Raw genomic sequence first — 10,984 nt, 5'->3', positions numbered from 1 at the left:
TTTACTCGCTCTCTGGGAAAACTCTTCATTCGAGGAAGCAATCGGGATACGCGTAATTTTGAAGAATGATTCTCTGTTAGATCAGTTGGAAAATAGATTTAAATTTTTTTTAAATTAAAATTAGCTTTATCGAATTTTCCTCGATATTCTCGATATTTCGCATATTTTTTATACAATGCGACTGTTTTTATATAATTAAAAAATCATATAATCAGCCATATTCATCGATCAAGAATCCTGGATATCGTTGAATTATCAAAAGAAATTCTTGAAATTTGGAAAGAAAGTCTTATTTCAATTTAAATTTCAAAAGAAATTCCTGAAATTTCAAGAATCAGGAGATTATTGAATAAAAACAATGTACAAATAATTAATACATAAACTTACCTTAATTTTTATTAATTCTCTTATCAATGAACCACCCTGTGTGTAGAAGAATTTTCTCATATTTTATAAAGCAACAGGAACACGACAAGTAAGACATATCGATTGCACCTAAAGTATGTCTCTAAAAGAAGTATCGCATAACATGGAATCACGTTCGCAAACTAACATATCACACCTGCCCCACCAACTAGACCCAGAGAGTGTCATATTCACACCTTACGTGGTTCACATGAGTTTCCACCACAAAAAGATGAAGAAGAAGTTCAAGCTCCTTCTCATACTTTGCCTTTTAAAGAATTTCCTCCCTCAATTCCGGAATTTAATTTGAGATTCCCGAAGGTATGTGAGGGTCACAATACCAAGCACCCCGGGGGGTACGGGGGGTACGGGGGGTTGTGTGGTTCACTTCATTATCGGAATACCTTTCACGGAGTATGTTGTAGTGAAGATCGAGTTGGGGCAGCAGTGAGTCTCCCCTATCGCATTATTCATGAGGTTGTGTGTGAGCATAGATAGAAGCTTCCATTCATAAGTGCCACAGCATACGAAGCTTTCCCCTGCACAGACGCATGCGATCGCAAAAGCTCAAAGCGCGCGCATATTGATTTCTCTGCCATCCGTTGCCGCGTATAAAAGCTCCTACCCAGTCGCGAGGAAATCCACTTCTCCAGTGTGTCCAGTCGCATCGGTTGTGGAAGTTTACGTGTTTGGGTGCTTTATTGTTTTTTTGGGGGAAGAAAGTATATTTTCTGGGCGGCCATTCTGAGTGAGCCCAACAAGTGTCTCATACCCTGTGATTCCCCAAATGTAATTTAGTTGGTCTACTCTTTGGGGTTCCACACCAAACGACGCCATATCAGTGTCTTTTCCGCCCAAGGAGACGTTTTCTCTGAAAGCTGCTGGGTGGTGCGCTTTTGGGGGCAGTATTGACTAATTGGTAATTTGTAAGCTCTGTCTATACCCTTAGTAGCCCACACCCTTGAGTGAATCAAAAGGGTTTCTTTCTATATGTTGATAAATTCTATCCATAAGAGACAATCTATTGATTTCTCCCATTAGTGGAAAATATAAGTATTTTGTGTGTGAGTTTTATTAATAGACAACACTTTTCACCTTTCCCATGGAATTGCGACGTTTTTTTTCATTCTTTCTTCCACCTCACATGCAGCAGTGGAGACGCCGAGTCTCGAAATTTTTGTGAAGAGTTTGGGGAAGGTGTTTTCTTTTGTTAATTTAATTTAATTTTTTCAACCCTCAAGCCATGACAAATGCACTCCAAAATCATCAAAGAGCTTCCATCATGGGAGAAGGGGGTTTGAATATAAATCATCCCACCATGCCAAGCCGAAAAAAAGAGAGAGAAGAAGCCATCGAAGAAGAATTTTCAATGTCAAAAACCGCCCCCATTGATGGGGGAGGAATTTCGTAGAAAATATTTGCTGAAGTGCCTGAAAAATATTTATCGAGAGAATTATGAGGGCCGCACAATATGAGTGAAATTGCGTGAATGGGGAAAACGTGAGAAAATTCATCGTATTGCCTCTGTGACAAGAATTTAAATTGGAAAAAGGAGTTTTTTGTCCTACAATGACGCATATCACTTTCCCCCATCACTCCTCCCTCATGTACATATACCTACATATAAGAATTGACCACTTGAGGTTGAAGTGGAAGCTCAACAAAGCTCGAGTTTTCCAATTAAAAGTTTATTGGTAGAGAGGCTTTCATTTCTTTCCCTTTCTTTTCGTCACTTGGATGCTCCCATGCCTGCAATTTTTTTTATTAGATGACTTTGTAAAGAGAGATGGCAAAAGCTTTTGTCTGGCAGAGTGTTGTTTTAAGGGGTGTTAATAAAATCACCTTTTATGATGAAAACTTTAAAGGAATATATGTATGTGATGCATTGATTTTTTATTCCTTGGAATTCTTCAAGTTTACATAACATCTTATGCTGAAATTGTTTAATGTAGGCTGTGTTATGTAAAATATTCTGTAAATATCGAAATAAATTTTCAATGCCAGAAAACGTTGCCAATTTCAATAATTTTAATATTAATTTCATAAAGAAGAATAAAGGAGTTTGTGCATAAATTTAAAATAAAAATCTTCAAATCATTTATCGTTATGTGGGTAGAAATATTGAATTTAATCGCATTGTTAGCATAATTAATATTAGCTCCATTGGCTTCGATCTATTTGCCAATTGCGTTGCATAATTAGCTTATGAACAGGAAGCATTCTATATACGCAGAATTAATATTAACATAGGATAAACAATGATAAACTCTTCAATATTCTGTTGCTTGTTGTGACACACTCGGTGTTGTACAATCAATTGTACCTATATAATACCTATTTAATGCGTCCAATCAATTGTTTAGAAATGCATGTTTGTCACGCAATTTAATACAAACTCACAATATTTCTTTCGCAGAATATCCGTAAATTTTTGCTGCAAAAATGAGATGTTTTAGGGCAGTCCGGATACTTTTGGTGCTTCTTCTACCCTTGGTACAAGGTCAGCAGGCACCACACTCCCCCTATTCCCTACAGCCGGCTGTGGATGCACTCCACCACCGGGAGGCACAATTGGCCTTTAGGGACTACCTGGATGTACCACGAGTGGATGAAGATTCTGTATTTTGGGCTGAAGGTGAGCTTTGCAATTAATTTCAATTTATCGCCGGAAGGGACGGGCTTTGATAAGGAAAAGCAATTCAAACCGGAAGATAAACTCACAGCACATAACTTCTATTTCTTACTCTTCACCTGCCATCTTATATACATTTGCTCCACATCGGAGACTTTTAATTGGCATTCTATTTACTGAGTGAAAAAGTAATTTATATCCTCAACAAAGTTTCTGGAAATAGAAATAAAAAAAGAAAAGAAATGAACATCAATTTCAAGAAATGTCTTCTAAGCCGATTTAAGGATTTTCTTCTAGACCAATTTTTAAAATTGTCTTCATCGTCTTCATAATGGTAAAATCAATATTCTCTCCTGAATGTTAGGAAAAGCTCTTGAAATTACTTTTCTGAATTCCACACAGAGAATGCAAGAAATTCTCCTTTTCACTTTATATTCATCATTTAATGTTCTTTTCAATTCAATGAAGGTGTCGCAATAAAATTTCCGAGAAGGTAATGAAATTAAAAAACTCTTTAATGATTCTTTAATGAAGATACGAAATTGAGTTAACGGTCAAATATTAGCTAGAAAAACGTTAGAAAGATTTTAGTATAAATGAAAGCGTTAAGAAGAAAATTAAAGCAGAAAAGCTTTTTTCTACGTAAGAAAAGAATGAAAAAAGTCTCATGAAGCATTATCATTATATCATCATTGAATAAGAAGAAAATCTGATTTCCCTTTAAGCTCCGTGGTAAGTAATGAGCGAGAAATTGAATTTTGAATATTCAATATGCATATAAAATGGATTAAAAATGAAACATATTTTATTGAAGAAAAAATCATTTCTTAGAAACGTGACAAAGCGACGAATGCCAAGAATACAGAATGATTTGCAAAAATAGAATTTTCTTTCTCCCCAAATAAATATTCCATGATGATCTATGAGTGCAAAGGGTATGCCATCAATCATCCTCTTGTCATTATTTTATTTATAAATATGAAGATGTATCTGCTAGAAGTTACACGAAGGAAGAATCTTTAAAATGCGTATTTTTGGCGTATTTTATTGATTTTTCCCATCAAATTCTTTAAATTCTTTCTCATAATTCGCAACAAAATTGAATTTTAAATGAAAGTTGAATATTTGAATAGCCAGAAAGCTCTATGAAGCTTTGAATTTTTTCTTCAGTAAATAAATTACAAAACTGAGAGAACATTTCTCATTTTATTTATTCTGGAAAATATGAAAAGTTAAAAAAGGAACTCTTTCAGTTTCCTACTAAATATATAATTAAATGAGCCCCATGAATATTTTATCATATTATCGCTCATGCTTCAACCCTGATGTGACCATTGTTATCTACATTCTGTTCTTGATGAGTAGCAGCACAATTACTTACGCCCACTCATCTCTCACTTACACTCCAAATGATGGATCCCATGGAATATTATGACAGTCCTCCCACGAGAGGGGCCTTCTCTTGCGGCGATAGTGCTGTGAAACTTACAACAACCAAAAGTCGGCATCACAAAATTAATGATTTTGCCAATTTGTATTTTAGGGGAGAATGGGGTTTCCCCACCCTACCGTGGAAGTCGGCGTGAATTGAACAAATTACTGGCGAATTACTTGGCACGTGAGGAGGAAGAGGAGCAGGAACAGAGACTCCCCATGGCAAGAATCGATCAACCGTATCTCGATGAGGACCTCCCGTATGATTTGGCAGCTAAGAAACGTTCAATTTTCCGTGAGAGGGAAGATGGTGAGTTTTTCCAATCAAAACTTTGTGATAACTTTTGCCTTGACTCCCTGGACTTTTCCACCTCGCAGTCCAATAAAATGTTGCCTTTATTCGGCTTGTGAAAAAAAAAAAGAAAATAAATTCAATTTAATTAACCCTTGGAATGCGGAGCGGGGTCGTTAAACGACCCCAGCACTATATTTCGTGTTATATCTCCATAAATATACAAGATACCATTCCCATCTTTTGGAAATAAGTTCTTTGGTTATCTGAGGAGGTTGTGTAAAAATTTCAGCTCAATCCGACCACCACAAGAAAAGTTATTAAGAAAAATGTAGAAGAAGGGAATTCAAAAATTGGTGTAACGGTCATGCTGCGGAAATTTTTTTAGAGCATAAACAACACAAAACATAATTAGAAGCATGTAAATGTGCAAAACAATAAAGAATATTCGAGAAATATTGCCATTTATCACGTTGCGGGAAGTGAGGGGAATGTGGGGAAGAGTGAAAAAAAAATTGCAGTTTCTTGGCAAATTTCTTATGAAGAAATTATGAAAAATGATTGAAAAATGTTTTTCCCTAATATCTCCTTCTAAGTATTTTAGGGCGGCGAATTTGTGGTGCAGGGTGCAAGAGGACTATATAAGGAATCTATAGGCACTAACCCGACAACTCCAGGTTGTATAGTTTGGGAGAAAATTGGTCTTCTTTTTGGGGTCGTTCAACGACCCCACCTTTGCATTCTACGTAACTACCAAGGCCTCCGCATTCCAAAGGTTAATTTTAAAAGTCAGAGAAATGAAGTCAATTCGCACAAATCATCATTAAAAAATAAATTTGAATTTGAGTTTAATTTTTTAAAATTCAAATTATAACTGAAAATGCTTTAAAAAGATCGTTTTTCCTTAAAGTTTTTAAGTAAGTTCTCTAAAAAAAAAAAATCTTTTCCAGAAGTTCCATATCAATCTGTATTCAGGGAGCGTGAGATGGATTCCTATAGTGATCCAGCTTTTGCACAGGATTTCCTCGAAGAGATCGAACGGGAGAATAATGCTGAACGCGAGGAGAAGTACAGAGAAGCTCTGCGGAGACTCTGGGAGAAGTATCAGCAGCAAGAGAATGACATTGAGAGGACACTATTTGAGGAACGTGGCACCGGAAGAGCGTACAGTCCACGAAAAACAGCCAATTTCCCAGCAATGTATTCTGCTGCAATCCCCGACAAACGACGTACCTTCCCGGCTCTCCCATGGCTTCCGGCATCGCGAAAGAAGCGCTTCCCGGTGACCAAGAGATCCCCAACACCAGAAGCAATAAATGTATCAGGAACTGATGAGAAGGTTGCGAAGGATTTACGAGGAATTTTCGGGGAGGGTGATGGTGAGGTGAAGGCAAAGCGCTCAAGTGATACGAAGGAACATTCCCATGATCATGCGGATCACGCGGATCATGCGCATCATGAGGAGCACGAGGAGCATCATGACAATCATCATGATCACGATGAAGAAGAAGACGATGATAGGAAAAAGAAACGCGCTGCGGAGGAGAAGAAGAAAACCAATTTGGAGGTCGTTAAGGATGATCAAATAATTCCGGGGGATTTAATTGATGAGACTCGAAAGAAGTCAATCCAATGGTCAAAGTATTTTGGGATTGATCGTAAGAAGAAGTCTGGGTATCTAAATGAAAAATACCGAAGTATGATGAAGAAATCCGAAGAGGAATATCCCCTTCAGCACTTCCGCCATCACGATGGGGAGGAGCGTGAAAAGAAGCAAGTTAGTGAGGAAAAATTGGAGAATATGGACCAAAAATTGAAGAATATCGAAGATCTTATTATTGATGAGACAATTAAGTATACCGGAGCTCATGAGGGAATTTCCGATCCTGAAGACATTCAGAGATTGAAGGATCACGTAATCTCGAGACTCGCAACGGCGTACAGCCTGGAAAAGATGCGAAAAGCCCTCGAGAGACTAAAGGATTCCGTTGAGACTGAGCGTCATCTCATGCAGAATGAAATTGAACCATCTGCTAAGAATCTGGACAAGGACAAAAGGGTGGCTGTTAAGAAGGAAAAGGTGGAGTTTGACAATAAGGAGTAAGTTTTTTTTTCTTTAAATCTTTATATTCAGAGAATGTTTAATTTTAAATTTTTGTGATGAATTTTCAGTCACAAAATTGAATCAGCAACTGAAAAAGTCACCCCAGAAGAGCCCGATAATGGTCTAGAGAAGGAAGATGTGGATAAGAAGAAGAAAAAGCGCACGAATATTCATCACTTTGACCGCTACCCAGTCCCAGATGTTGGCAATGATATTGGAGAATTTGAGGAAGAACTCGGAGCTGGACATTTTGATCCAGTTGGTGAAACATTTGGTATAAGCGGAGGACAATCCTTTACTCAATGCCCCCTCTTGGATGCCATTGAGCGTCGCTGCCGTGGCGTAGATCTCCTAAGTGGGGATCTTCAGCAGGAACTTTTACCTGTTTGTGAAATACATCAACTCTGCTATATTTGCGTAAGTTTTTTTTTTATAAGATAAAATTTCAATTAATCCATTATTTTTCTATGAAAAATCTTTCCAATTTTCCAGGGAACTTCAATAACAGCTTGCGACTTCCAGTACTTGGCTGAAGCGGATTCTGTGTGTGGCTCAAGCTCTGAATGCCAATCCGCAGCTCGGTCTGCACTGATGATTCTCCGTGGGAGTCCAGGACCTCAGCTAGGACCACGTGAATGTGCCCGGAATCCCTGCTTGAGCACAGCTCTCCGTGAGATCCGCTACTAAAGTCCCACGGCAGCGTGCCCCCAAATCGGTGGGCTCCATTTGAGAAAAAATATGTCAGAGAGTGAGCGAGGTTTCCCAGGCCAAACCTCGCGGGGTTCCCCTCAAGAGCAGCTTCTTAAACTTTACAGAGGATGAGAATTTAGTGGTAATTTTTGGGAATATACACCATTTTTCGGGCATTTTAATCACATAACGATGATGTACTGCAAATATAGGACAAGAAAAAAACTCCATTTAATTATATACATTTTATGGATGGGGGCGATTTAATGTGCGTGGGGGTGGCAATTGGTGCGAAAGCTCTCGATGGAAAAATGGCAAGAAAATCAATTTCCATCGAGGGGGAAGATGAACAAAAATCGAGGCTGAACAACAGAATGACTTTCGTTGAAATTTCTTTTATTTATTTTGGAAAATATAATGTATGTTAGGTATGAAAAACGATACGACTCTATGTAATTTAATGTGAAATTTATTCCTCTAAAAAAAATGATGTAATTGTTGAATATAAAGAAAAATCTTACAGTGGAAAAAATCTATATTATTAATGAAAGAAAATAAATTGATAAAAAACTATATTTGATCTAAAAAATATTCTTAGGTGGATAAAAAAAATGAAAAAATAATGAAATGGCCGGTTAAATTTTTTTTTGTGTAAAATTTTTAAGATCCTTTGCATATTTTTCAATCAATTAAATTGCCATATATTTCGGTTAATCTCCCTGATATTTATGTACCACAACATTGATGAGTGTGTCAAAGAAATATCATGGTAAAATTACAAAAGGAAAATAAAATTCTCTGACAATAATTATAATGACAAAAAGAACATTGTAAAATGTAAAGGAAAACTGTTACAGCAAATATTAAGTTTCTGCATTTTTTTGCATTGTTTTCTTTGAGAGTCTATAAATGTGATCTAAAAGAAAAATATTTGACAACCCAATCTTTACAAAAAGATTTAAAAAAAAATCCCCATTAAGTGTTTTATTGAATAATGTCTAAAAAGGAAAAAGGAGAATAAGTAATTTATCCATTAAATAATGTATAATAAATTAAATTTGTCTTTTGCTTTCTCATTACGCTTTTTCAGTGAATTTCCCGAATAAATGATAAAAGTTTCCCGCGCAAAAATAAAACGCCTGATATTCTTCTAATCTAAATGATTTTTCCTCATTCTTAACGGAAAATTCCCTACAAAAAAAATTCATTGAGATTGAAATAATATTGCAAATAAATCCCTCAGATGAAGAGGTACACTTTATTGACGATCTGACGACAAAGAGGGGGCTTTTATCGGACCCGTGAGAGGTGAAGGAAATATTTCGCGATAACGATTCTTTTTTTTCGATACTGATAAGAGGCAACAATTGAGTGATTTAGTCACTGTTTTGACCTGAAAGTGCGCGGATCTCTTGGAAAAGTTTTTCCTATTTTTTTCTTTGTCGCAAGAAGTTGAAGGAATCCATCTAGCCCGAGAGATGCTGCAAGGTGATGGAGTAAGGAACCTCGAGAGTACCAACTACATTTCTCAACAGACTCGAGCAGAGCCCATTTGTGAGTTAAAATTACCTTGCGAAATTCACATGATAAGGCTGAATTATCAGTTTCATTCTGCAATTATACGAGTACCTATGTCATTTTTTTTTCAGTGTATCGAGAGGATCAGGGAATTATTACCGCGCAACCAAAACCTCCTCAAAGTAAGTTTTATTATTCTATTAAAATCATATTTTTTTGCAATTTTCTTATTTTTCTAATAGTTCTAATTAATTAAAAAGATTTTTTTTAAAGAATCTTATTTTATTTAAATTATTGATGAAAATCTTTAATTTGCAGTAAACCCCCATGGATTATCAATTTCAACGGTTCAGGTGGGTGAAAGTACCATCGGGAGTCCAGTAATTCCATTCATCCATCGACATGGGATTGATACGCTCCGTGGGCAGCCTTCAGTACACATCCAGCAAACATTTGAACTCATTGGCAGTAAGTTTTATGGGAGTTAATGATTTTTTTTTCATTTAATCGGTTAATAAAATTCTATTTGAATAGATCCTGTGTCCTCTGAGAATCGCTACACTGTTCGTGCTGGATCTGGAGAAGCCATATTCTATGCCTCGGAGACTTCTTCGAAGAACAATCGTCTCTTTTGGGGCTCATCGCGACCATTTTCGATGCATCTAACGGACAAAACAAATCGGGAATCCCTAACATTGCACCGGAAGTGGGGCGTTATACCATTCTGTGGCACCTGCATCATTGGGAATAGTGTGGAAGTTTGGACACCACCTGGAGATCTTCTTGGCTACGTGGAGGAAGGATATTCCCTGACAACGTGCGACTTTGTCATTCTCAACAGTCACAAAGAGATTATTTATCACATTGCTGGCCCGAGATCCTTCACGGGTTACCTGCCCAAAGAGGTGGGCTTTAGAGTCCTCAGCCCAGACTACTTGACGCAAGTTGGGACAATTTCAAGGACCTGGAATGCCGATGTCTCCATGTACTCCCTCAATATCTATTTTACAGATCAGGATTTGGATGTTAAGAATAAATCCCTTTTCATTGGAGCTGCATTTCTTGCTGTGAGTTTATTTTTTTATGATTTAAGTGTGGAGCAAATTGGCGCAAATTGGTAAAATTAAACCGAAATTAAATTAATAAATTAAGAGAAATTGCGCCAAGGAGCTCACAGTTGGAAAAAATTTAATTTTTAACAAGAAGTTATTTTTTTAATTATTTCAATTTTTATGATAAATACATATTACTAATTCTATATTTTCAGGAATACATGTACTTCCAGACTAGAGGTTGCTGCTGCTGCTCCTAAAAAATAAAAATAACAAAACAAAGAATGAAAAAAATTGCAACTTTTTGTAAAAAAAACTATGTAAAAAAAAGACCCATTTTATTATCCGTTCAGACACAAAAAATTTTGATCAGAAAGAAAATTGATTTTATTCACTGATTAAATTAATTTGTAGTGTAAAAAAACAATTTTTGTTGATGTAATTGCCTAATTTTTCAAAGAAAAGTGATTTTAAATTTTTTTTGCTATTTTTTCTTCATTTTATCATAGTTTAACCGTTAAAATCCATTCAAAATTTCTTTTGAATCCAAGAATTCCCAGTAATATCGTCCCAAAAATACTCAATCACACATTGAGTCTGGATAGAAACTTTTTTTTACTGGGTTTTGGGGTTGCCACATCTACAGAAAGGAGGGATGGCATGAGGAAAACTAGCTCCGTCTCGCTCTGTGTTTTGTGGTGGTGTGAGTGTGCCGCCTGGATAATTTGGATAATCAGAAAAGTTTGTATATGTATTGGTGTGAAATTTTTTTTAAAAATTAATTTTCCACGGAAAAACTCATTTTTGCGACTTGGGCCTACGCGGGAAAAGCTTACGGGGGTCCCAGGTATTTTCAG

The 10,984-nt window shown here is 36.5% G+C and overlaps 2 protein-coding genes across 2 annotated transcripts; both read left to right on the top strand.

Moving 5' to 3' along the window:
* Positions 1-1,007: 1,007 nt before the first annotated feature.
* On the top strand, positions 1,008-8,614 carry LOC129792272 (uncharacterized). Its single transcript, XM_055831163.1, has 6 exons — positions 1,008-1,324; positions 2,822-3,040; positions 4,581-4,781; positions 5,714-6,863; positions 6,936-7,284; positions 7,360-8,614. Exons 2-6 carry the CDS (start codon positions 2,848-2,850, stop codon positions 7,552-7,554), a joined length of 2,088 nt encoding a protein of 695 aa, XP_055687138.1. The 5' UTR covers positions 1,008-1,324; positions 2,822-2,847; the 3' UTR covers positions 7,555-8,614.
* A 297-nt stretch (positions 8,615-8,911) lies between these two features.
* LOC129792274 (phospholipid scramblase 4) lies at positions 8,912-10,508 on the top strand. The gene is made up of 5 exons (XM_055831169.1): positions 8,912-9,111; positions 9,207-9,257; positions 9,394-9,543; positions 9,610-10,142; positions 10,343-10,508. The coding sequence occupies exons 1-5, from the start codon at positions 9,036-9,038 to the stop codon at positions 10,385-10,387; spliced, it is 855 nt and encodes a 284-aa protein (XP_055687144.1). The 5' UTR covers positions 8,912-9,035; the 3' UTR covers positions 10,388-10,508.
* Positions 10,509-10,984: the final 476 nt, after the last annotated feature.

Source organism: Lutzomyia longipalpis, chromosome 3, assembly GCF_024334085.1.
Source record: "Lutzomyia longipalpis isolate SR_M1_2022 chromosome 3, ASM2433408v1".
In the NCBI taxonomy this organism is placed as follows: domain Eukaryota; kingdom Metazoa; phylum Arthropoda; class Insecta; order Diptera; family Psychodidae; genus Lutzomyia; species Lutzomyia longipalpis.
Note: the sequence above shows the minus strand (reverse complement) of the source record. Positions and strands in the feature narration are given on the sequence as shown.

Bases quoted from the DNA above. Each gene is read 5' to 3' on its own strand.
- LOC129792272 (XM_055831163.1), top strand. From the start codon at position 2,848: ATGAGATGTTTTAGGGCAGTCCGGATACTTTTGGTGCTTCTTCTACCC. The intron at 3,041-4,580 runs GTGAGCTTTGCA...TTTGTATTTTAG, and splicing joins TTCTGTATTTTGGGCTGAAG to GGGAGAATGGGGTTTCCCCA. The intron at 6,864-6,935 runs GTAAGTTTTTTT...ATGAATTTTCAG, and splicing joins GTGGAGTTTGACAATAAGGA to TCACAAAATTGAATCAGCAA.
- LOC129792274 (XM_055831169.1), top strand. From the start codon at position 9,036: ATGCTGCAAGGTGATGGAGTAAGGAACCTCGAGAGTACCAACTACATT. The intron at 9,112-9,206 runs GTGAGTTAAAAT...TTTTTTTTTCAG, and splicing joins GACTCGAGCAGAGCCCATTT to TGTATCGAGAGGATCAGGGA. The intron at 9,544-9,609 runs GTAAGTTTTATG...CTATTTGAATAG, and splicing joins AACATTTGAACTCATTGGCA to ATCCTGTGTCCTCTGAGAAT.